Below are 25,796 nucleotides of genomic sequence, written 5' to 3'. Positions count from 1 at the left end.
TGAATCTTTTTTTTTTTTAACCAGGTTTGTTTTGCAATTACTTTCTGTAACTACATTATTACATAAATGTACACTATAGTAAAAGTAAAAAGTTTGGGTCGGTAAGGTTTTGAAAAAAGTTTCTTATGCTCGTATGCATTTATTTAATCCTTCAGTGATCACTCTGATATGTTAAACTGCTTTAATTGTAAGAAATATTTCTTACAATTATCAGTGATGAAAACAGTTGTGCTGCTTAATATTTTTGTGCAAACCTTCATGCATCATTTATTTTTATTTTATTAATTTTTTTGGAGGGGGGGTTCATTGATTAATAAAAAGTTTGAAAGAACAGCATTTATTTGGAAATGTTTTGCAACATTATAAATGCCTCTAATGTCCTTTTTTCCCCATTATGTATTTTACTGTGAGGTAGTTGGCGATAAACGCTAGTTTGGCTCCTACCTTACTTTGTAATACTAATTGGACCGAGAGTTAACATACTGCATATTGAGGGTATTTATAAAAACAACACATTTTCAGTGTTTTGGTTTTTGTGCTTTCTAGGAAGCACTGATCATGGCCAGCATGGAGCATCCTCATCTAGTGCATCTTTTGGGGGTCTGCTTGAGTCCCACTATTCAGCTGGTAACTCAGCTCATGCCCAACGGCTGCCTGCTGGACTACGTACATGAACACCAGGAGAACATCGGCTCCCAGCTGCTGCTCAACTGGTGCGTGCAGATCGCAAAGGTAAGAGTACCCATGAATGAGTGTTTTTTTTTTTTTTTGCCTTTGTAGTTGAGCATGAACTTTGAAAATCATTGTCTCAAATAATTAATCTGTGTACCCTTTCCAATACTTGTTGTTTTGATATTTGAGAGTTCATAGTAAATGCATTTTATTTGATTCCTTGCAAGTTTTTATACCGAACTCACACATCTGCAGGCTGCTGAACCACTAAATACTCAACTGCTTTGGCTCCGTTGGGTACCGTTGGGCACTACAGTGTCTCAAGCATCAAATGAGTGCAAATACCCCCAACCGTGTTTAAAGAGAAAGTCTTCTTTCTTCAGCTCTGTGATTGAAACATTATGTTATGGACTGGTGTATTAAGGAGTTAAGGGAAAATATCAGTTTCCCAATAGGCTTTCCATTTCCTATTCAGCAATGCATGAAATATTCATTCATTGTTATTTTATTCTACCAGTTGAGCTGCGGTACTTAATAGTCAACGTAAGTTCATAAATTGAAGACCAGTTTATGTCTAGCTTCACACTCCTTTACCCATGATTCCGTATTTCTGGTTTCCATCCCATATACAATGCCCTTCATAAGTATTGGAACAATAAAGAAAAATTGTTCTGTTTGCTGTGGAGTCAATAAAAATGTAAATATGTTTAAAAGATGAATATGAGACAAAACTACAGATTGTCACAATTTAATATTGGGTGATTCAACACAAAGATGCTTTACCAGCTAAGAAGATCAGCACTTTTAGAGTTTCATCTCCCTATCTGATGTGAGCATAAGTATTGGAACAGCTGCCTCACAAGTCTTTCTAAGTTCAGCTGTGTCCTGTTGCATTAATTCTTCAGATATTAAAAGCAAGGAATGTGTCTCATCAGTAATATCCATTGCTTCTGCAATCTAAGTCTTGCATGCGATGATGACACACACAAACCAAGATGAAAACGAGGAAGCCGACTCTGAAAGAAAAGCAAGCAATTTGGATGCTAAAAGAAAAGAAGTCAATTAGAACTATAGGAAAACAAAGGGCATGGAGAAATCAAGAGTTTGGAAACTACCGGCGACATCAGCACCCAACCACAACCTGATCGGCTGAGAAAAACAACAGTAGTTGATGACAGACAAATCATAAAAGCTGTGAAAATGAACCCTAAAATACATGTCTGTAAAATCACCAACAACCCCCAGAAAGCTGGGGTGATGCTCTGTCAATCTACAGTCCACAGGAGAATTTGACACAGAATTACAGAAGCTACACAGCAAGATGCAAACCTCTGATCAGCACCAAAAATAGAAAGGCAAGATTCTTCACAGAGTTGATGGGCTGATGAGACAAAGATTAACCTTTATCCAAAGTGTGGAGAAAAAAGGGAACTGCAAATGATCCTAAGCATACAAGCTCATCTGTAAAGCTTGGTGGAGGTGGTGTCATGGCGAGGGCATGCATGGCTGTCTCTAGAACAGGACCTCTTCATTTTAATGATGACTTAATGTATGATGGCAGTAGCAGAATTAATTTGAAACGGTACAAAATCTTCTTGGCTACCAATATTCAAGAAAATGCCACCAAACTCAGTAGAAAGCACTTCATATTGGATCAGGACAATGACCCAAAACACCCTCCGATTTCATTTAAGGACTTTATCAGGGTAAATAAATGTAAAGTCTTGGATTGCCCAAATCAATCTTCAGATTTAAATCTGATTGACCATTAATTTCACCAGCTGAAAAGTAGACTAAAGACAGAAACTCCCCAAAACAAGAAACAGTTGGAATTGGCTGCATTAAAGGTTGGGGAAAACAATTTCAAAGCATAAGACCAAGAGTCTGGGGATGTCTATGGGTTGCAGATTAGAATGATTTCTGAATGTGACACTATAGACTAGAGTAAAGGAAGGCATGAATACATTACATTTAACGTTAAGATAGACAGACAGACAGCCCATTACTGTTGACAATCTGCCCTATGTGCATTGAACCCGGCCTGATTGAACTGCACATAGTCCGCCATGTTTATATTGTCACTATAGTGCCTATGTTTACACAATGACTATTGTTACATGCGCATGAATAATGCAATACTTTCCAATAATCAGATAAATGACTTAATCACATTATGATGTTTACATGTCAAGAGCAAAACTCTTCACTCCTATTTACATGCAATTTCCATTATATTATTTGCTAAGAATTATTCATTATAAATGCAAATTTGTTCGCCGGTTCTTGTGTATAGGCTCAAACATTTTGTTGTGAAGCACCTTAAAAATTTCCCCATTTCTGTGTTTTCATTCAAAAATGTACTGCATTATGTTAATGTTGTGCGTGAACTCTGTCTCCTCAGCTCCCCAGAAATGTGATGCTTTCTTACCCACCATCATTTCTAATCTGCGTATTATTTCAGGTGCGCTTCATTTCATTCATGTACGTCACGAGCACATGCACACTTTAGTCAGAGCAGCAATAATGCGATTGAGGTGTTTACATGCCTGTATATTTCGATTAAAATCGGCGTACACCACCTATGTTAATACAATTATTATTGCTGCGATTATGAGCTTAATCGCATTATTTAAATCAAAGTATTGCGTTTACATGAGGTTTAATCGCAATATTGCCAAAAACTCATTATAATCACATTAAGAGGGTGCATGTAAATGCACTCATTGTCTGCACCACATAAACATTACAAATGTTGCTTTTGGATGTACAAATTAGATTCTCAGAAGACTCTGAGCATCTGAGCCATGGAGAACACTGGATGAATTTAATTTGTGGAAGGAAATGTGCTGAAGAGTCTTATATATTTGTGCAAATCATTTTATGCATGGGTCATTTCAACACAGGATTTGTACAGTATCTGTTTCTGAAAGATGGGTCAGTACCATTTGTTCATGCGCAAACATCATATCCAGAACAAGTAAGAATCGCCTCATATTTTCAGAATATTTTCAAAATGCATTTCTGGTTGTGCTTGTTATCATGCTGTACAGTTAATGTGGCTAAAGTTACCACTGTCGCTCAGTGTATTCACAGAGAGCAGGGCTGTCATTAGTTCTCTTACGAGAGTTCTCTCGTACTGCGTCTTAGCTAAGACGCTACGGGAAAAGTCTCTTTTCACGAAATACTGAAGCAAAAAATTATCCTTAATTTTGAATTTTTGTAAAGCGCATTTGCAGCAGTACACAGCCATAGGCGAGACGGCTCGCTCGCTCATTGGCAGCTGTGCAGCAAGTGCACAGCCTATCGAGCGCAGGCTGATGCAATATCAGACCAATTAGGACGCTTCGCGCCCATCACGCCACTTCCCGCCGAAACGGGTGTGGTCCAACCCTACAAAAGGAGCTCGAAAAGGCTGACTCACCTGATTTTTCATCTCTTCAGCGAAGCTCACGCATCGCTGGATCACAGAGGCAAGCGCCGTCTGAGAAGCATATCTGCGGGACGAGCCATTCTGAAGCTGCTGGCCTTCGCCGCCTTCCACTGCCGTTCCTGCTGCGCTGTCCGGCGCCTATATCCTTTATATCTTTGTGTGTGTTCGCCCTGCGACGCACACTCATAAAAGAGCTGCGTCTTTTTAAAGATGCCCTCGTGCGACTCGTGCAGAGCCCCGCTCAGCGAAGGAGATCGTCACGTCATCTGCGTCTCCTGCCTGGGTGAGGACCATGCAGCGCTCGCGCTCGCGCTCGCTGACGGCGGCTGCCCTCACTGCGAGCTAATGCCTATGGTGACTCTGAGGACTCGCCGCTGGCCACGGCGAGCCTCGGCCTCGAGTGGTCTGCACCAGCGCCCCCTTCTCGTTCCCGGCTGGATGGTAGCTTTCTCCCGGATGAGCGTTTTTCTCCCAGCTCAAAGCATGCCCCCTTTCTTCCTGAGCTTCACGAAGAAGTGGCGAAAACTTGGAACGCCTCACTCTCGGCGAGAGTTCGTTCATCTGTTTCACCAGCATTCTCCACACTGGACGATGCTAAAAACAGAGGCTACCTGTCACTTCCGCCGGTGGAACAGGCTATAGCAGCGCACCTTTGCCCGCCCTCTGCTGGACGGCGGACTAAGGCGGCGTTGCCATCCAAAGCCTGCCGCATGACGTCATCGCTGCTTGCACGGATCTTCTCTGCTGCTGGGCAGGCTGCATCTGCGCTGCACACCATGGCCACGCTGCAGATTTTCCCGGGCGATCTCCTCCAAAAGCTGGATGAGATGGGACCTGAAGCGATCTGTCTCGCAGATCTGAGGAGTGCTTCGGATCTCTCCCTCCGCTCTACTAAGTCCGCTGCACAGGCCATGGGACGGGTTATGGCTTCCGCTACGGTGGCTGAGAGGCATTTGTGGCTGACGCTTTCTGACATCGCGGAGTCTGAGTGCGCTGCGTTCCTCGACGCGCCGCTGACTCCTGCTGGCCTCTTCTGATCATCTGTCAACGAGTTTGTGGAGAGATTCGCCGAGGACCAGAAAGCGTCACAGGCGTTCAAGCATTTCTTGCCAAAGCGCTCCGGTTCTGCAGCTAGCCGCGCTAGACCGGCCCCACAGAGCTCTCAGTCACGCCCACCGCCTCCGGCTGCGTCATCGCGACAGCATCAGCAACGCAGCTCGGGACCCCGTTCTCGCTCTTCCAGCCATCGCCCCGCACCGCGGGAGCCGCGGCAGAGGATTACGGTGAAGCCAGAAGCCTCGAAAACATCCTAGCACTGCTAGGAAAGCGCCGGTGTACGATTTCCGCTGCGGCCGAGCTCTCACCCAAGCGCGCCGCTGTTGCTATTCCAAGAATTGTGACTGTCTCAGCGTCTTCTGCAATGCACAAGCCTGCACGAGTGCCCGCTTGCCTGCACACAAAAGCCGTTATCACGGCTACCCAGATATTTCCCGAAAAGAGTGTTATTTCTGGTGTTCCGGCCACGGCCGATGGTGCTATAAATGTAGTGACGATGCCCACTCCTCAGTGCCCATCTCCACATGTAAGCACAGCCCTGCACACAGGGCTCGCGCCTATAAAATCGACTCAGATCGGTCACGCGCACCACATAGTAAACGTGCCCACTCCTCAGTCCCCACAAACACTATGTCACACACGGCGCGTGGTTTCTGTAAAAACGAAACCCGTGCGCCTACGCTCTGCCCAGGCAGACAGCGAGTCAAAAGCAGTAAATGTGCACATTTGCAGCCCACAGTTACTCGCAGACATCACGAGTCCCATGGGACCCGCTCAGCCCTCCCTCGATCGGTTAAGCGCCGGAACGGGGTCGAGGAGGAGCGATCTGCCCGCTGTGATCAGCGCGCTCCCTGCCTCAAATGCCACAGGCGTGACGCCCATGTTACAGCACACCGAAGCGCTGCCGTTGCCCAGGCAACAGAGCGCGCTTCGCATCCAGCCCTTAGCCATTCATGCAGATGCATGGTCAGCGCTTACAGGGGTTTCGGATTGGGTGCTAGGCATTATAAAAAGAAGGCTACTCGGTACAGTTTTCTCGACGCCCTCCACGCTTTTTAGCGCGCGTCGAAACCACGGTAAAAACAGAAGTAGCACACCTACTTCGGGCCGAAATATCAAAACTGTTGAGCAAAGGGGCTGTAGAGCCTGTGTCTCAAGCTCAAAGCGAGGGGGGGCTGTACAGCAGATATTTTCTGGTTCCCAAGAGAGACGGGGGTCTCAGACCAATACTGGATCTAAGACAGCTGAACAAGGCATTGGTGAAACGCAGTTTCAGAATGCTTACGACCAGGAAGCTCCTCGCGCATATTCGCAGAGGAGACTGGTTCATGTCAATAGATCTGAAGGACGCGTATTTTCAAATACAGATAGCGTCAAATCACAGGCGATATTTGAGATTCGCCTTCGAGGGCCAGGCATACCAGTTTACAGTCCTGCCATTCGGCTTGTCCGTAGCTCCTCGTACGTTTACGAGGTGCATGGACGCAGCGCTCGCTCCTCTCAGACTCAGAGGCATGCGAGTGCTGAACTATTTGGACGACTGGCTAATTCTGGCTCAATCACGAGCGGAGCTCGTGGAGCACAGGACCGTTTTACTCGATCACCTCGAGAGGCTCGGTCTCAGTGTCAACTGGGCAAAGAGTTCGTTGAACCCCAGTCAGACGATACTGTTTTTGGGTTTAGCTCTGGACTCACGTTCCATCACGGCGCTGCTGTCACCACAGTGTGCGTTGAGCATGCAGCGCGCGGCGAGTTCCCCATCGAGGGAGAGACGATGCGTCGATAATGCTTTGGGAACGCATTCTGCGTGAGTGCGTCTGAAGCATCCATGTCAACTAGTCCAATGGCGAGAGTGAGCGTCAGGAGTGACGTCACGACCAGGAATTGATAAAAACCCCAACCGGAGCAACCGGTGTTTGCTTTCTGTGCCTCAGCAAGCGATCTGTGTCAAACCTGTCTGTCATATTTACTGTTGTCTTGTTCAAAGTTTATATATCATGGCGAAGCAACTATTCAAACCGTGTGCTTCTCCCTGCCCGCGTTATTTAACGGGTGGGGATACACATGAGCTTTGTGTAGTTTGTTTGGGAGTGGAGCATGCGTTATCAGCCTTCGAGGAGACTGATTGCCCGCATTGTGAGAAGCTTTCGCTTCGCATGCTCCGCTCCCGCTTGCCACTCTTTGATGAGAAGAGCGGCGAGCCATTCCTGGGGTTCGCAAATGGATCTCTCAGCGGGGTTGGAGACGGGTCCGAGGGCTCTTTCTCCTCCCTTACCTGGGAGATCCATAGCTCAAACTCCGGTCTCGGAAGCCCGCCCCGCGGCTTCTTCCGCCCGGGGGGAGAGCTCATTGCTTAGTTGCTCTAGCTCCGAGGAGTTAGATGTAACGGGCAGTGAAGGTGACACAATCAGGGGGGAAGAGGATTCGCCATCTCTTTCCCCAGCATATGAGGAGTTGGTTGATGTATTAACACGAGCTGTAGATAAGTTACATATATCTTGGCCATCTGATAAACAGAGCGCTCGTCCTAAAAGCAAATTAGACGAGCGTTTTCTGTCTTTTAAAACATCTCCTACATCACAGGGTCTCCCTTTTTTCCCTGATCTTCACAGTGAGCTGTCTAGATTGTGGAATAAGCCATATTCATCACGTCTTTTCAGCCCTCAAGTGCGCATTTATTCTGATATAAGAGGGCTGAAAGAAAATGGTTATGAAGCGATGCCCCGGGCGGAACAGACGCTCGCGAGCTATCTTTCCCCTGGTTCAGCTTCATCTATTAAGAACCCGACTTTGCCCACGAAGCCTTTAAAGATCACATCTAATTTAGTGTGTAAAGCTTACACAGCAGCAGGTCAGGCTGGAGCTTGCCTTTACTCGATGGCTTTGCTTCAGGCTTATCAGGCTGAGCTGCTGGGGGAGTTAGATAACAGTGAGGGAGTCAGCCGTGACGAAATTCGCGAACTTCGTCGGGCTACGGATTTATCTCTCAGGGCGACTAAAGAAACAGCACGTGCTATTGGTAGATCTATGGCTGCTTTGGTTTCTACAGAAAGACACCTTTGGCTTAATCTTTCAGATATTAAAGATAAAGATAGATCTTTTTCTTTTAGACGCTCCCATTTCTCATGAAGGTCTGTTTGGTGATGCTGTGAATGAAGTGGTTGAAAGATTTCAAGAAAATAAAAAGCAATCTGAAGCTTTTAAAAGTTTTCTCCCTCGCCGATCTAATCCTGATGCTGCTGGGCGTGCAAGGCAGCCCCAGCCTTCATGCTCCTCATATCGTGTTTTTCAAAAAGATAGTGTTGCGCCTCGCGCTCCTCCTCAAAAATCACGGGGACCGAGCCAGCACTCACAGCCAAAGCAATCTAAGCAGAAGCCGGATCTGAGGACCGTTCTTCTCGCTAAGAAAGCTTCGGCTCAGAAGAAAAGGTCCTGACGCCAAATGGGTCAGACCTGTGAGGGCAGCCCCAATCGAGACTGTGTGGTGTACACCTCAGTATACGGTGCCCGTCAGGTCTCGGTGCTCTCACGGGGCCGTCCTGCCAACCCCGCCACCCTTGGTGCCTCGGGGCGCAGCGGTCTCCAGCGGGTCTCTGACGCTGTGTCTCTCAGACGCTGCGTCGGGCTCGCTCCCTCTGAGGGGGGTTCAAGAGCAGTTAGCTCGGGTGGTTCCATCCTCACAGCCACATCAGAGCTAAAGCTAGGCCAGTCAGGCACTGTAAAACAGTTCGAGAGATTGTTGGGTCTCATGGCAGCAGTGTCCAATGTGATCCCCTTTGGCCTGCTGGGCATGAGACCTTTACAGTGGTGGCTCAGGACCAGAGGGTTCTCCCCAAGGGGAAACCCACTTCGTACGATCAAGATCACGCCGCGGTGTCTCCGCGCCTTGGTCATATGGAGAGAACACTGGTTCCTGTCCCAGGGTCCGGTATTGGGAGCTCTTTGTCATCGGGTTACCATCTCGACAGATGCTTCCCTTACCGGCTGGGGAGCGGTAATGGAAGGCCGCTCAGCTCAGGGTCTGTGGGAGAGCCATCATCACTCTTGGCACATCAACTGCCTGGAGATGATGGCGGTCTTCAAAGCGTTAAGGCACTTCCTGCCAGACCTGAGGGACCATCATGTGCTGGTCCGCACAGACAATACATCGGTGGTCTCTTACATCAACCGTCAGGGGGGTCTGCGCTCGCGCCCACTCTGCAAATTAGCGCACCAGATCCTCCTGTGGTCCCTGGGGAAATTACGCTCTCTGAGGGCAATGTATATACCAGGGACTCAGAATATTGGAGCAGACACCCTGTCGAGGCAGGTGCTGAGGTCAGGGGAATGGAGGCTTCACCCCGAGGTGGTGGAGCTCATATGGGAATCTTATGGCCAAGCAGAAGTGGATCTGTTTGCGTCTCAGTACACGACGCACTGTCCACTATGGTTCTCCCTTACTCATCCAGCCCCCCTGGGGTTGGACGCTATGGTACAGACGTGGCCGAGGCTATGTCTGTACGCCTTTCCCCCTGTTGCTCTGCTCCCAGGAGTTCTGGAGAGAGTCCGCCAGGACGGAGTAAGTCTACTTCTCGTAACTCCACACTGGCCGAGTCGAATCTGGTTTGCGGACCTGATTCATCTCCTCGACGGTCCTCCCTTGGAGATCCCGATCAGGAAAGACCTTCTATCTCAGGCCGGGGGCACTATATTTCACCCCCGGACAGAGATTTGGAAGCTTTGGGTGTGGCCTCTGAGGGGGCGCAACTCATAGAGAGTGGTCTCTCAACTGAGGTTGTGGAGACCATTCTTAGCTCCAGCTACGAGGAAACTTTATAGACTCAAATGGAATGTTTTTTCTTCTTGGTGTTACCAACATCAGTGTGACCCTGCCCACTGCTCTGTTGGCTCAGTTCTTGAGTTTTTGCAAGACCGCTTCACTTCTGGTCTATGTCCATCCACCTTAAAAGTTTACGTGGCGGCCATTTCGGCTTTCCACGCCCCAGTGGGTGGTGCATCTCTGGGTCGTGACCCTCTTATCTCACGTTTCCTTTGTGGCACCTTGAGGCTGAGACCTGCAACTCATACTAGAGTGCCGGCCTGGGACCTGGCTATAGTTTTAGAAGGCCTATCTAGGGCTCCCTTTGAACCCCTAGATTCTGTCTCTGAGAAGTTTCTTTCGTTTAAGACTACTTTTCTCCTTGCTATTTCGTCCCTAAAAAGAATCGGAGACCTTTAGGCTCTCTCGGTTTCTCCCACCTGCCTTGAATTTGGATGGTCAAAGCATTTCTCTACCCTAAGCAGGGATACGTCCCTAAGGTACCGACCGTTGTTCCGAGACCTATTGTTCTGCAGGCTTTCTGTCCTCCCCCGTTTGCATCATCTGACCAGGAAAAGTCTAACCTCTTGTGCCCGGTGCGAGCATTGGACACTTATGTTCATCGGACTTCTTCTTTTCGGAATCCGATCAGCTGTTTGTTTGTTTCGGGTCACCTAAGATAGGTCTTCCTGCCACTAAACAGACACTTAGTAAGTGGATAGTTGGGGCTATCCTTCTTGCCTATGAGTCTTCTGACCTACCGTGTCCTTTGGGGGTCAGAGCTCATTCTACTAGGAGTATGGCGGCCTCTAGAGCCTTATTATCTGGGGCCTCTCTTCAGGATGTTTGCGATGCGGCAGGCTAGTCCTCGCCACTCACATTCGTCAGGTTTTATAGCCTAGACCTGGACGCTACTCCCGGGTCTCAGGTTTTTAATTCTTGAGCCGTTGGTTTTTCTGGCTGACACTCAGGCACTTGTAATATGGCGGTTTGGGTATTCTCGTTCCCAAAGCGTTATCGACGCATCGTCTCTCCCTCGATGGGGAACGTCTCGGTTACGTCTGTAACCTTGGTTCCCCGAGAAGGGAACGAGACGATGCGTCTCCCTGCCATACTTCCTTCGTTCCTGTGATCGACTTGCTTCGGCACTGTCGAAGCTAACACCGGTTGCTCCGGTTGGGGTTTTTATCAATTCCTGGTCGTGACGTCACTCCTGACGCTCACTCTCGCCATTGGACTAGTTGACATGGATGCTTCAGACGCACTCACGCAGAATGCGTTCCCAAAGCGTTATCGACGCATCGTCTCGTTCCCTTCTCGGGGAACCGAGGTTACAGATGTAACCGAGACGTTCTCTCCGCTGCGGCGTGACTGTTTCGCTCAGAAAATGTCAGAGGATGCTGGGTCTCATGGCCTCAGCATCTCCGGTTCTGCAGCTTGGCCTGCTCCGCATGCGCCCCCTGCAGTTCTGGTTGAAAGCGCGGGTATCTGGTCGACTGCATCTCAAGGTCAATCAAGGCTGCGTTACAGCCCTGAAACCCTGGACAAACGACTGGTACCAATCAGGTGTAAGCCTGGGGACTTGCTCGAAAGTGAAGATGGTGTCGACGGACGCCTCCACTTCGGGATGGGGAGCGCTGCTTGAGGGCAGACCGTCCTTTGGCCTGTGGTCAGAATGGGAAAAGCTCCAACATATCAACTGTCTGGAAATGCTGGCAGTGGAGAACGCGCTGACACGCTTTTGTCTCCGAATCAAGGTCCACCACGTCTTAGTCCGTTCGGACAACATGTCTGTGGTGTCCTACATAAATCACTAGGGCGGTCTCGGGTCCCAAAACCTGTACAGGCTGACGGAACGCCTCCTGGTTTGTGCTCAGTGTAACTTGCGCTCACTGAGGGCAGTTCATGTGCCTGGGCTACAGAATCTGGGTCCAGACAGGCTGTCCAGAAACAACATTCCCACAGGCGAATGGTCTCTACACCCGCAAACAGTCTGGCTGTTGTGGGAGAGATTTGGCAGGGCGGAGGTGGACCTCTTCGCGTCCCACGAAAACGCTCACTGCTCCGCGTTCTTTTTCAAGAACGAAAGCGCGCTGTCCCAGGGGCTCGATTTGGCACCCTCAACCGGAGTTGTGGTCCCTCCATGTGTGGGCGCTCAACGGTTACCCGCTGATCTCTCAGTGGGAGTGCTAAATACCATCACTCATGCTAGGGCTCCGTCGACGCGACGGCTGTATGCCTTGAAGTGGTCGGTGTTCTCCAGCTGGTGTACAGCTCGGGGATGTTCACCCCTTAGTTGTGAGGTGAAGGTGACGGAGGTTCTCTCCTTCCTGCAAGAGCTGTTGGATAAGGGCAGAGCCCCATCCATGCTCAAAGTTTATGTGGCGGCCATCGCAGCATTTTCTGAAACAGCGCTCGGTCAGTCAATAGGAAGGAACGATTTGGTCATCCGCTTCCTTAGAGGAGCTAGGAGGCTGAATCCTCCCAGACCTCCGTCAGTCCCTATATGGGACCTCGCGACGGTTTTGTAGGCCATGAAGGGTCCCCCTTTTGAGCCTATCCAATCGATTAGCCTCCAGCATCTGTCGTTCAAGACGGTATTCTTGTTGGCTCTCGCTTCAGTGAAGCATGTGGGTGACCTGCACGCGCTCTCGGTGAGCCAGTCGTGCTTGGAGTTTGGGCCTAATGACTCAAGGGTCATACTCAAACCTAGGCACGGTTATGTGCCAAAGTCCCTCAACACGCCGTTTCGGGCTCAGGTTATTGCCCTGTCTGCCCTGTTGGTGTCAGGAGAGGATGGAGACTCGAGTTTTCTTTGCCCTGTTAGGGTTTTAAGAGCTTATGTGTCTTGCTCCGCTGTCTTTCGACAGACTGAGCAGCTGTTTGTCTCGTTCAGTGGACGTTCCAAGGGAATGCCTGTTTCGAGACAGACTCTATCCAGATGGATAGTTGACGCCATAGCATTAGCTTACGCTTCCAAGGGCCTTCAGTGCCCACTGGGTGTCAGAGCACACTCCACAAGAGGCGTCGCCTCGTCGTGGGCGTGGTCTACTGGGATTTCCTTGCAGGATATATGTATGGCGGCAGGTTGGGCCTCGCTGTCTACATTTAGCAGGTTTTATAACCTGGAGGTTCCCGCCTTGCAAGCGAGGCTGCTGTCGGTGTAGCCGAATCAGGGCCCTGATGGGGATTCTGAGTTCGTGAGCGTTATGCGCTGCCGACTGTTATATGGGCAGTATTACGTAAGACCCGCATTGCCACATTGGTCAGGCCTTACCTCGACTGTGTGATGATTGTATTGCCGCATCTACGGGTGCTGCTAGATATGGGACGGAGGGCTTCCCCCCTCTCCTGTCCTGGGCTCTCTGTGAGTCCCTCGGGTGACTGTGCACTGTAAATCCTGGGCGTTGCTTCAGGTTTATTGGTGTGTGATCCCTGCGCGCACGGCGTTTTACATGGGGTTCCCGTAACGTCTTAGCTAAGACGCAGTATGAGAGAACTCTCGTAAGAGAACGTACTCGGTTACTAACTTTAACCTCTCTAGAAGAGGGAACAAGTACTGCGTTCTCTGCCGTGCGTACGATTCACTCTGGTTCGCTTCGGCGAGGAAATAAATCAGGTGAGTCAGCCTTTTCGAGCTCCTTTTATAGGGTTGGGCCACACCCGTTTCGACGGGAAGTGGCGTGATGGGCGCGAAGCATCCTAATTGGTCTGATATTGCATCAGCCTGCGCTCGATAGGCTGTGAACTTGCTGCAGAGCAGCCAATGAGCAAGCGAGCCGTCTCGCCTATGGCTGTGTACTGCTGCAAATGCGCTTTACAAAAATTCAAAATTAAGGATAATTTTTTGCTTCAGTATTTCGTGAAAAGAGACTTTTCCCGTAGCGTCTTAGCTAAGACGCAGTACTCGTTCCCTCTTCTAGAGAGAACCGAGGTTACGTTAGTAACCGAGTACGTTTTATCCTGAAAACAATCACTGTCTGCATATTTAATAAATAATTTCTGACATTTTGGCTTTGTGACATTCTTCGGTTTTGTTGTTGACAGACAATCTGAAGTGCGAGCTGTATAGGTTCCGCCCTGGTTCCGCAGCTCATTTACACTGAAAGGCACACACATGAAAACTGTGTTTTTGCTCACACACAAAGAGGGGCAAATTTGACATGCTATAATAAAAGATCGGTGGGGTATTTGAGCTGAAACTTTAAAAACACATTCTGGGGACACCAGAGACTTGTATTACATATTGTAAAAAGGAGCATAGTATCTCTCCTTTAAGGTTGAATCAGTGTTTGATTTCTCACCTGCTGTGATCCTTAGGATATTAATCCTAACCCTGCTGTGTTCAACAAGTAACCCGTGATTCCTGCTCATTATGTTTAGATCTTGGCGTTGTGTTTATCTATCATACAGAAACTGTGTGTAGTGAAAGGGCGGGCTCCTCTTCCTGCTGTGTTCTTGGAGAAACTAGAAACTTATTATACTGTGAGTGAATTTCCAGACCTGTTGCTTTCTCACGCCTAGACCCGAGGAACATGACATCTGAGGTGAAGAGAGAGTTAGATGTAAGAGAGGGGACTGATGTTGGCACCTGGAGTGTAGCAAGATATTTGAGTTGGATAACAGCATTCTTCCAGGCGGAAACTGGAAGAGACATGTCAGTTCATTTTCATCTCCGGCGCCCTCTGCCGTCAGCTCAAACTCCCTACTACGGCCACGCCGTCAGCCTACCAAGTCCACACAATCACCGGCAGGCCGCAAAGCAGGAAGTGCTCGCGCCATAGTGTGGGCCCCATATCCCTCCAAACTGGACTACTCCATCACGAGGAGATCCACCTGCTGGTTCTGGAGGAATCCACCGCTGACGTTATTCTAGGGCGCCCGTGGCTGGAGCAGCACAACCCCCGTGATTTCCTGGAAGATGGGCGAGATCCTGAAGTGGGGCGAAGCCTGTTTCCAATCATGCATCTCCGGTTGTCCAGTTCCAGTCACACCGTCCCCTGAACCTCTCCCAGTCTACTCCACGTCTATTGAGAGCCCAGTTGAAAATCAGTCCATCACCATTCCTCAATGCTACGCCCCCTTCAGGGACGTCTTCTGCCCTAAACGGGCCTCCAAGCTGCCTCCACACCGGCCGTGGGACTGTGCCATCGATCTGCTGCCGGGTGAACCAGTGCCAAAGGGAAGGATATATCCCCTATCCATTCCCGAGGAGAAGGCCATGGAGGAATACATCAAGGAGGCGCTGGCCCAAGGGTATATTCGTCCATCTACCTCCCCTGCTCAAGCTTTTTCTTTGTAGAGAAGAAGGATGGAGGCTTGAGGCCATGTATTGATTACCGAGCACTCAATAACATCACTGTAAAATTCCGGTACCCACTTCCCCTCGTCCCAGCTGCCCTGGAACATCTCCATGGTGCCACTGTGTTCACCAAGTTGGACCTCCGCAGCGCATACAACCTCATCCGGATACGTGAGGGGGACGAGTGGAAGACCCCCTTCATTACCCCAACTGGTCACTACGAATATTGCGTCATGCCGTATGGGCTTGTAAACGCCCCCTCAGTATTCCAGGATTTCATCCACGAGGTGCTCCGGGATTTCCTCCACAAGTCCGTCTTGGTATATATCGATGATATCCTCATCTATTCCCGGAGCCTGGCAGAACATCAATGCCACATTGCGGAGGTCCTGCAACGCCTGAGGGACTACCAGCTCTACCTCAAAGCCGAAAAATGTTCCTTCCATCAGCCCTCAGTGCAGTTCCTTGGCTATACCATCAATCGCAGTGGCATTCGGATGGACGAGGGGAAGCTGAGCGCAGTCAAGGATTGGCCCACTCCAACCACCATCTAAGAATTGCAGCGGTTCCTTGGCTTTGTCAATTTCTATAGACGGTTTATACGCAACTTCAGTACCATCACCAGTCCTCTTACCAATCTCCTCCGCCAGAAGCCTAAGTCTCTCTCCTGGACTCCAACCGCCACAGAAACCTTCCAAACCCTTAAACAGGCCTTAACGACCGCCCCACTCCTGGTCCATCCTGATCCCGATCGGCCCTTCGTGGTGGAAGTGGATGCCTCAACCACCGGAGTGGGAGCAGTCCTAGCCCAGCAGCAGGGGAATCCCAGCCGCCTCCATCCATGCACCTTCTTCTCCCGGAAACTCAACCCGGCAGAGGTAAACTACGACATTGGAAATCGGGAATTGCTAGCCATCAAATTAGCTCTGGAGGAATGGAGGCATTGGCTAGAGGGAGCCAAACACCCATTTCAAGTCCTCACTGACCATAAGAACCTAGAATACCTTCGAGTAGCCAAGAGACTCAATCCCAGACAGGCCCGCTGGGTGTTATTCTTCACTCGCTTCCAATTCACCATCTCGTACCGCCCAGGGGTGAAAAACGTAAAGGCCGATGCCCTATCCAGATGCTATGCTCTCGAAGAGAAATCTGGTGGCCCAACGCTTCTGGTGGCCCAACATGGCCTCGGATGTCAGGAGGTACGTGAGTGGATGTACCAGCTGCGCCATGTCCAAAAGTCCTCGCCATCTACCATCTGGCAAGCTCCATCCTCTGCCCGTAATTTTGGTTGTAGTGGATAGATTTTCTAAATCCTGTCGTCTTCTTCCTCTAAAGGGCCTACCTACAGCCATGGAAACGGCTGAATTACTGTTCAACCATGTCGTCAGGTACTTCGGCATCCCAGAATATATCGTATCGGACCGAGCCCCCCCAGTTCATTTTCAGTTCAGTTCATCTCCCGGGTGTGGAAAGCCTTCCATTCCCTCCTAGGTGTGGCCATCAGCCTGCCCTCCGGGTATCATCCTCAATCAAACGGGCAGACGGAGAGGAAGGTCCAGGAGATTGGACGCTTCCTCCGTACCTTCTGTCACGGCCACCAGAACTCCTGGAACCAATTCCTGGGGTGGGCCAAGTACGCACAGAATTCCCTCCGCCAACCCACCACCGGACTCACTCCCTTCCAGTGCGTACTCGGCTACCAACCACCTCTATTCCCCTGGTCAGGTGAACCCTCGGATGTCCCCGCCATCGACTACTGGTTCTGGGAGAGCGAGAGGGTCTGGGATGCGGCACATCACCAACTTCATTGGGCACTTCGCAGACGAAGGACGACAGCCGACCTTCGCCGATCTGAGGCTCCTAACTACCAACCCGGTCAGAAGGTCTGGCTGTCCACCCGGGACATCCGCCTGCATCTACCCTGCCGCAAGCTCAGTCCCAGATTCATTGGCCCATGCACCATCACCCAGCAGATCAATCCGGTCACTTACAAACTCCAGCTTCCCCCTGAGTACCGGATTCACCCCACATTCCATGTGTCACTCCTTAAAACTCACCATCCTTCTGTCTCTCCCTCCACAGAACCTGGCGAAGCCGAAGCCCCCCCTCCTCTCCTCCTAGATGATGGCGCGGCCTACACAGTCAAGGACATCCTGGACTCCCGGCGGCATGGTGGGCAGCTGGAATACCTAGTAGACTGGGAAGGTTACGTTCCTGGGTCCCACGCAACAACATCCTGGATCTCACCTTACTCGATACCTTCCACTCCAATCATCCCAACCAACCAGCTCCCAGGGGAAGAGGACGCCCACCACGTCGTCGAGTAGCGACGGGCAGTCACTAATAATCAACTTAGATACAGATACATTTTCTACTTGGCCTACATGTTTGCATCTTTATCTTTTGCTGGTTTACGTGGCACACACACAATTGTTTAGTGACATAAAAAATAAAAAAAGACTAGCCTAAGGAGTTCTGCATATGAAAATATGCGCACTGAATTAAATAAATAATCTTCAAATGATAACTAAACATTTGTCATGACATCTCTCTGCTTGCATTAGAAAACTTATTTTCAGAAATTAATAATTATTTTAGTTTAACATGGCATACTTCAGTGAAAACTATGAAAAAAGATACGACTGAATGAAGTTCCACCTGGTTCTCTTACGAGAGCTCTCTCGTACTGCGTCTTAGCTAAGACGCTACGGGAAAAGTCCCTTTTCACGAAATACTGAAGCAAAAAATTATCCTTAATATTGTATTTTTGTAAAGCGCATTTGCAGTAGTACACAGCCATAGGCGAGACGGCTCGTTCGCTCATTGGCTTGTTCTGCGGCAACTGCACAGCCTATCGAGCGCAGGCTGATGCAACATCAGACCAATAAGGGTGCTTCGCGCCCTTCTTGCCACTTCCCGCCCAAACGGGTGTGGCCCAACCTATAAAAGGAGCTCGAAAAGGCTGACTCACCTGATTTTTCATCTCTTCAGCGAAGCTCACGCATCGCTGGATCACGGAGGAAGCAAGCGCCGTCTGAGAGGCATATCTGCGGGACGAGCCATTCTGAAGCTGCAGGCCTTCGCCACCTTCCACTGCCGTTCCTGCTGCGCTGTCCGGCGCCTATATCCTTTCAATTCTGTTATATCCAACTGTTCTTTATGTGTGTGTGTGTTCGCCCTGCGACACACACTCGTAAAAGAGCTCGCGTCTTTTTTAAGATGCCTTCCTGCGGCTCGTCAGAGCCCCACTCAGCGAGGGAGACCAGTACGTCATCTGTGTCTCCTGCCTGGGTGAAGATCATGCAGCGCTCGCGCTCGCTGACGGCGGATGCCCTCACTGCGAGCTGTTGCCATGGCGACTCTGAGGACTCGCCTGGCCTTTTTTCTCTGAGCCTGCATTCTCCGCTGCGCTGAGGCGCCGTAAAAGCGTCGCTTCCAGCGGATTCCGGAACCGTCTTCAGCTCAACCGAGCTCGCCGTTTCGCCCTGCTTTACCGGCCCCCCCTGCATCGCTTCCCGGTGGGCAGCGCCCGCTGTTTGCCGGTGCGTCGTCCGAGGAAGTCGATCTCAGGGCCGCGTAGGGGGAAGAGGACACGAGCTCTCTGCTAGCTTCGGGCAGTGAGGGCTGGGCGAGCTCCGAGGATCTCGCGCCGTCTGCTCAGAAGCCCAGCAGACGAGCTGACATCGAGAAGGAGCCGGGGCGAGTGCTCGCGTTGGCCGCGACGTGTCTCGGCCGTGAGTGGTCTGCACCAGCGCCCCCCCCCCCCCCTCGTTCCCGGCTGGATGGTATGTTCCTTTTGGATGAGCGTACTTCTCAAAGCCCGCCTAATTTCTTCCTGAGCTTCACGAAGAGGTGGCGAAGGCTTGGAACGCTCCATATTCAGCGCGAACTCGTTCGTCTGTCTCACTAGCATTCTCCACACTGGATGATGCTAAAAACAGGAACTACCAGTCACTTCCGCCGGGGGAACAGGCGATATCGACGCACCTTTGTCCGCCCTCTGCTGGACGGCGGCAAAAGCGGTGTTGCCATCTAAAGCCTGCTGTGTGACGCTGCGGCTGCACTACTCGCGATGGCTGCTTCATCGAAGCGCAGGTGTACGAGTTCCGCTGTGGCCGAGCTCTCACCCAAGCGCGCCGCTGTTTCAGTTCCAGGAATTGTGACTGTCTCAGCGTTTTCTGCAACGCGCAAGCCTGCACAGTTGCCCGCTTGCCTGCACACAAAAGCCGTTATCACAACAGCTTCAGCAACGCAGCTCGAGACCCCCGTTCTCGCTCTACCGGCCGTCGCCCCGCGTCGCGGGGACCGCGGCAGAGGATTACGGTGAGGCCGGGAGCCCCGAAGCCATCCTAGGAAAGCCATCTATGCATGCTGTATGACGCTGCGTCTGCACTACACACGATGGCTGCTTAAAAAATAAAAAATATCGAAGCGCCGGTGTACGAGTTCCGCTGTGGCCGGGCTCTCACCTAATCGCGCCGCTGTTTCAGTTCCAGAGATTGTGACTGTTTCAGCGTCTTTTGCAATGCGCAAGCCTGTACGGTTGCCCGCTTGCCTGCACACAAAAACCGTTATCACGGCTACCCAGATATTTCCCGAAAAAGGTTTGATTTCTGGTGTCCCGGCCACGGCCGATGGTGCTATAAATGTAGTGACGATGCCCACTGCTCAGTGCCCATCTCCACGTATAAGCACAGCCCTTCACACAGGGCTCGCGCCCATAAAAGCGACTCAAGTCGATCACGCGCACTACATAGTAAACGTGCCCACTCCTCAGTGCCCACAATCACTATGTCACACGCATCATGTGGTTTCTGTAAAAACGAAACCCGTGCTCGTTCGTCTGGCCAGGGCTGATGGTGCTATAAATGTAGTGACGATGCCCACTCCTCAGTGCCCATCTCCACATGTAAGCACAGCCCTGCACGCAGGGCCCGCGCCCATAAAAGCGACTTAAGTCGATCACACGCACTACATAGTAAACGTGCCCACTCCTCAATGCCCACAATCACTATGTCACACGCCTCATGTGGTTTCTGTAAAAACGAAACCCGTGCACGTTCGTCCGGCCACGGCCGATGGTGCTATAAATGCAGTGACGATGCCCACTCCTCAGTGCCCATCTCCACATGTAAGCACAGCCCTGCACACAGGGCCTGCGCCCATAAAAGCGACTTAAGTCGATCACGCGCACTACATAGTAAATGTGCCCACTCCGCAATGCCCACAATCACTATGTCACACGCGTCATGTGGTTTCTGTAAAAATGAAACCCGTTCACGCTCGTCCGGCCACGGCCGATGGTGCTATAAATGCAGTGACGATGCCCACTTCTCAGTGCCCATCTCCACATGTAAGCACAGCCCTGCACACAGGGCTCGCGCACATAAGATCGACACAGATCGGTCGAGCGCGCCGCATAGTAAACGTGCCCACTCCCCAGTGCCCACATACACTATGTCACATACGGCGCGTGGCTTCTGTAAAAACGAGGCCCGTGCAAGTACGCTCTGCACAGGCAGACAGCGAGTTGAAAGTGGTAAATGTGCACATATGCAGCCCACAGTTACTCGCAGACATATCGAGTCCCACGGGACCTGCTCAGACTTCCCCCAGTCGGTTAAGCGCCGGGACGGGGTCAAGGAGGAGCGATCTGCCCGCTGTGATCAGCGCGCTCCCCGCCTCAAATGCGCAGCACACCCGAGCGCCGCCGTTGCCCAGTCAACAGAGCGCGCTTCGCATCCAGCCCTTAGCCATTCATGCAGACGCATGGTCAGCGCTTCCAAGGGTTTCGGATTGGGTGCTAGGCATTATAAAGAGGCTACTCGCTACAGTTTTTTAACACACGTACTTCGGGCCGAAATATCAAAACTGTTGAGCAAAGGAGCTGTAGAGCCTGTGTCTGAAGCTCAAAGCGAGGGGGGGGGCTGTACAGCAGATGCTTTCTGGTGCCCAAGAGAGACGGGGGTCTCAGGCCCATACTGGATCTAAGACAGCTGAACAAGGCATTGATGAAACGCAGTTTCAAAATGCTTACGACCAGGAAGCTCCTCGCGCAGATTCGCAGAGGGGACTGGTTCATGTCAATAGATCTGAAGGACGCGTATTTTCAAATACGGATAGCGTCAAACCACAGGCGATATTTGAGATTCGCCTTTGAGGGCCAGGCATAGCAGTTTACAGTCCTGCCGTTCGGCTTGTGCGTTGCTCCTCGTACGTTTATGAGGTGCATGGATGCAGCGCTCGCTGCTCTCAGACTCAGAGGCATGCGAGTGCTGAATTATTTGACCGACTGGCTGGTTCTGCCCCAATCACGAGCGGAGCTCGTGGACCACAGGACCGTTTTACTCGATCACCTCGAGAAGCTCGGCCTCAGTGTCAATTGGGCGAAGAGTTCGCTGAACCCCAGTCAGACGATTCTGTTTCTGGGTATAGTTCTGAACTCGTGTTCCATGACGGCGCGGCTGTCACCACAGCGCGTGATGGGCATTCAGCGCGCAGCGAGTTCTTTCCGCTGCGGCGCGACAGTGTCGCTCAAACACTGTCAGAAGATGCTGGGCCTCATGGCCTCAGCATCTCCGGCTCTGCAGCTGGGCCTGCTCTGCATGCGCCCCCTGCAGTTCTGGCTGAAGACGCGGGTGCCGCTCAGAGTGTGGGCGTCTGGCCGGCTGCATCTCAAGGTCAATCAGAGCTGTGTCACAGCTCTGGCACCTTGGACAGCGAACGGCTGGTACCAATCAGGTGTAAGCCGGGGGACTTCCCCGAATGTGAAGATGGTGCCGACGGACGCCTCCACTTCAGGATGGGGAGCGCTGCTCGAGGGCAGACCGTCCTTTGGCCTTTGGCCTTTGGTCAGAACGGGAAAAGCTCCATCATATCAACTGTCTGGAAATGCTGGCAGTGGAGAACGCGCTGATGCGCTTTTGTCCCCAAATCAAGGATCACCACGTCTTAGTCCGTTCGGACAACATGTCTGTGGTGTCCTACATAAATCGCCAGGGCGGTCTCGGGTCCCGAAACCTGTACAGGCTAGCGGAACGCCTCCTGGTTTGGGCTCAGCGCAACGTGCGTTCGCTGAGGGCAGTGCATGTGCCTGGGCTACAGAATCTGGGTCCAGACAGGCTGTCCAGAGGCAATGTTCCTACGGGCGAATGGTCTCTACACCCGCAAACAGTCCGGCTGTTGTGGGAGAGATTTGGCAGAGCGGAGGTGGACTTCTTCGCGTCCCACGAAAACGCTCACTGCCCTGCGTTCTATTCCAAGAACGAAAGCTGTCAGGGGAATGGCCGTGCCAGGTAATAGAACGGGTGAGAGAAACGAGATGTTCAATACTGCTTGTAGCACCTCTTTGGAAGAACCAACCATGGTTCCCAGATTTGATGCAGTTAGCAGATGTCGCCCTGTGGCCAGTACCGTTGAGGAGGGACCTCCTCTCGCAGGCCAGGGGCTCGATTTGGCACCCTCAACCGGAGTTGTGGTCCCTCCATGTGTGGGCGCTCAACGGTTACCCGCTGATCTCGCAGTGGGAGTGAATCGTTTTCTGAAACAGCGCTCGGTCAGTCAATAGGAAGGAATGATTTGGTCATCCGGTTCCTCAGAGGAGCTAGGAGGCTGAATCCTCCCAGACCTCCGTCAGTCCCTATGTGGGACCTCGCGGCGGTTTTGGAGGCCATGAAGGGTCCCCCTTTTGAGCCTATCCAATCGGTTAGCCTTCAGCATCTGTCGTTCAAGACAGTATTCTTGTTGGCTCTCGCTTCGGTGAAGCGTGTGGGTGATTTGCACGCTCTCGGTGAGCCAGTCGTGCTTGGAGTTTGGGCCTAATGACTCAAGGATCATACTCAAACCTAGGCACGGTTATGTGCCGGAATCCCTCAACACGCCGTTTCGGGCTCAGTTTATTGTCCTGTCTGCCCTGCCGGTGTCAGGAGAGGATAGAGACTTGAGTCTTCTTTGCCCTGTCAGGGTTTTAAGAGCTTATGTGTCTCGCTCTGCTGCCTTTCGGCAGACGGAGCAGCTGTTTGTCTCGTTCGGTGGACGTTCCAAGGGAATGGCTGTTTCGAGACAGACTCTATCCAGATGGATAGTTGACGCCATAGCGTTAGCTTACGCTTCCAGGGGCCGTCAGAGCACACTCCACAAGGGGCGTCGCCTCGTCGTGGGTGTGGTCTACTGGGATCTCCTTGCAGGATATATGTATGGCGGCAAGTTGGGCCTCGCCGTCTACATTTATCAGGTTCTATAACCTGGAGGTTCCTGCCTTGAAAGCAAGGCTGCTGTCGGTATAGTCGAATCAGGGCCCTGAGGGGTATTCTGAGTTCATGAGCGCTATGCGCTGCCGACTGTTATATGGGCAGTATTGCGTACGATCCGCATTGCCACATTGGTCAGGCTTTGCCTCGGCTGTGTGATGTCATATTGCCGCATCTACGGATGCTGCTAGATATGGGACGGAGGGCTTTCCCCCTTTTCTGTCCTGGACTCTCTGTGAGTCCCTCAGGTGACGGTGCACTGTAAATCCTGGGCGTTGCTTCAGGTTTATTGGTGTGTGATCCCTGCGCGCACAGCGTTTTACATTGGGTTCCCGTAGCGTCTTAGCTAAGACGCAGTACGAGAGAGCTCTCGTAAGAGAACGTACTCGGTTACTAAATGTAACCTCGGTTCTCTCTAGAAGAGCGAACGAGTACTGCGTTCTCTGCCATGCGCACGATTCACTCTGGTTCGCTTCGGCGATGAAATAAATCAGGTGAGTCAGCCTTTTCGAGCTCCTTTTATAGGTTGGGCCACACCCGTTTCGGCGGGAAGTGGCAAGAAGGGCACGAAGCGCCCTTATTGGCCTGATGTTGCATCAGCCTGCGCTCGATAGGCTGTGCAGTTGCCGCAGAACAAGCCAATGAGCGATGCTGCAAATGTGCTTTAAAAAATACAAAATTAAGGATAATTTTTTGCTTCAGTATTTCGTGAAAAGAGACTTTTCCCGTAGCGTCTTAGCTAAGGCGCAGTACTCGTTCGCTCTTCTAGAGAGAACCGAGGTTACGTTTAGTAACCGAGTACGTTTTATCCAAATGCAGATACAAATAATTTTGTGATTGTTACAGATACTGATACAAATACAGATACAAATACTGTTACATACAAAATTTTAATATGTAATGTCATAATTTACATATGTAATTTTTGCATTAGGCTATGAATTAATCATTTATTGATAAAACTATTTAAAGTATTTCATTTACAGTAGTAGTCGAGTAGTCGAGTAACTCAAGTATTTTTAAATAAGAAATCGACTAGCAGAAATAATTTATTTATTCACCTTTGAATGCTTTTGCTGTTAAAAGTCAGCATTAATCTTTTCACATCACCTCTCAAACAATCCCTAATCCAGGCTGAACAAGCAATTTCATTCAGCCTGATGATAACTTTGGAAAATGAAGAAAGCCTCTAAAACCCTCCAATTATGCAAGGTATCCGCTGCACTAATAGATGTATGGAGTTTGGATTTGGAGGATTGAAAGACTGATTGGATCATTAATTTCAAGATGGCTGACTATGAAAAGAGCTGAGGTGTCCATTAGTGTGAACTGGTCTAATTCAAGCTGCCTGCAGCTGATGGGACTCTGTACTCATGAATGATTTAGTAATGTTTGCTTTTGAAGATGTGGGCAAAGGAAGAAATCTTGATCCAGTACTGAAATAATACTAATATTTTTATGCAGATATTAGTCATCTGATTTCAGTCTTATAGGATTGACTGGGCTAGTTTTAAGAGACCATCTTTCTTTCTTTGAAATGTGTCCATTTTCATGCTTTTCGCAAATGTGGTTTTGAGCAAGGCGTGTCTTTTTTCAGTCAAAAATCTGAATCTGAATTTAATATTTTGGATGTGTTGTCATTCAATGTATGATAATATGTTAAATTTAAATGTAATTAGTTTTTCATGTTGTAGTTTAAAGGAAAAAGGACTGTGAGAGTGTTGCATAATATTTGTGTGTGTGTGGTGTGTGTGTGTGTGTGTGTGTGTGTGTGTGTGTGTGTGTGTGTGTGTGTGTGTGTGTGTGTGTGTGTGTGTAAGGCAACAATGTAAAACACAGTCAGTAAAGTACTACTAAAACTGAAAACCAAAAGTGAGATGTATGCATGCACCATTAAGGCCGCAAAATAATGAATGTTTTAAGGAATTTATTTTATGGTGATGCTTGAAAAATGGATTCATCGTGTATGACACAAACAGCATCAAGTTCAATCTTGAGTTTTCATTAATAACAAATGATGTTTATGAGTCTTTTTGGCCAGCTAGCTGCAAACATTTAGCAGTTTGAGATATAGCACATTAAAGTTTTTCTCTGTGCTCCATGACGCAGTTAGTCATTATTGTCTTGGTTCCAGCAGTGTGTGATAGACACTGCTCCTGTGTATTTTATCACAAATTACACCATGTTGTCTGATGAACCACCTGTGCTGCCCACGCACTACAGCTTTTCAGACAGTATGTAGTCCTGTTATCTTCCTCCTCCATAACACATCAAGGAAACTGACGTTGT

At 50.1% G+C, this 25,796-nt stretch overlaps 1 protein-coding gene across 1 annotated transcript in view; it reads left to right on the top strand.

The window, feature by feature from the left end:
- Positions 1–25,796, top strand: part of LOC132142366 (receptor tyrosine-protein kinase erbB-4-like) — a gene marked incomplete at its 5' end in the record, with an annotated part of 134,340 nt that overhangs the window by 96,075 nt on the left and 12,469 nt on the right. Inside the window, one exon of the mRNA XM_059552176.1 lies at positions 547–732. Within this exon, the coding sequence (XP_059408159.1) occupies positions 547–732 (186 nt within the window). The remainder of the gene's footprint in view (positions 1–546; positions 733–25,796) is intronic.

The sequence above is a fragment of the Carassius carassius genome, chromosome 6 (genome assembly GCF_963082965.1).
Source record: "Carassius carassius chromosome 6, fCarCar2.1, whole genome shotgun sequence".
In the NCBI taxonomy this organism is placed as follows: Eukaryota; Metazoa; Chordata; class Actinopteri; order Cypriniformes; family Cyprinidae; genus Carassius; species Carassius carassius.
The sequence above is the reverse complement of the archived record's forward strand: the minus strand, read 5'-3'. Positions and strand labels throughout refer to the sequence as shown.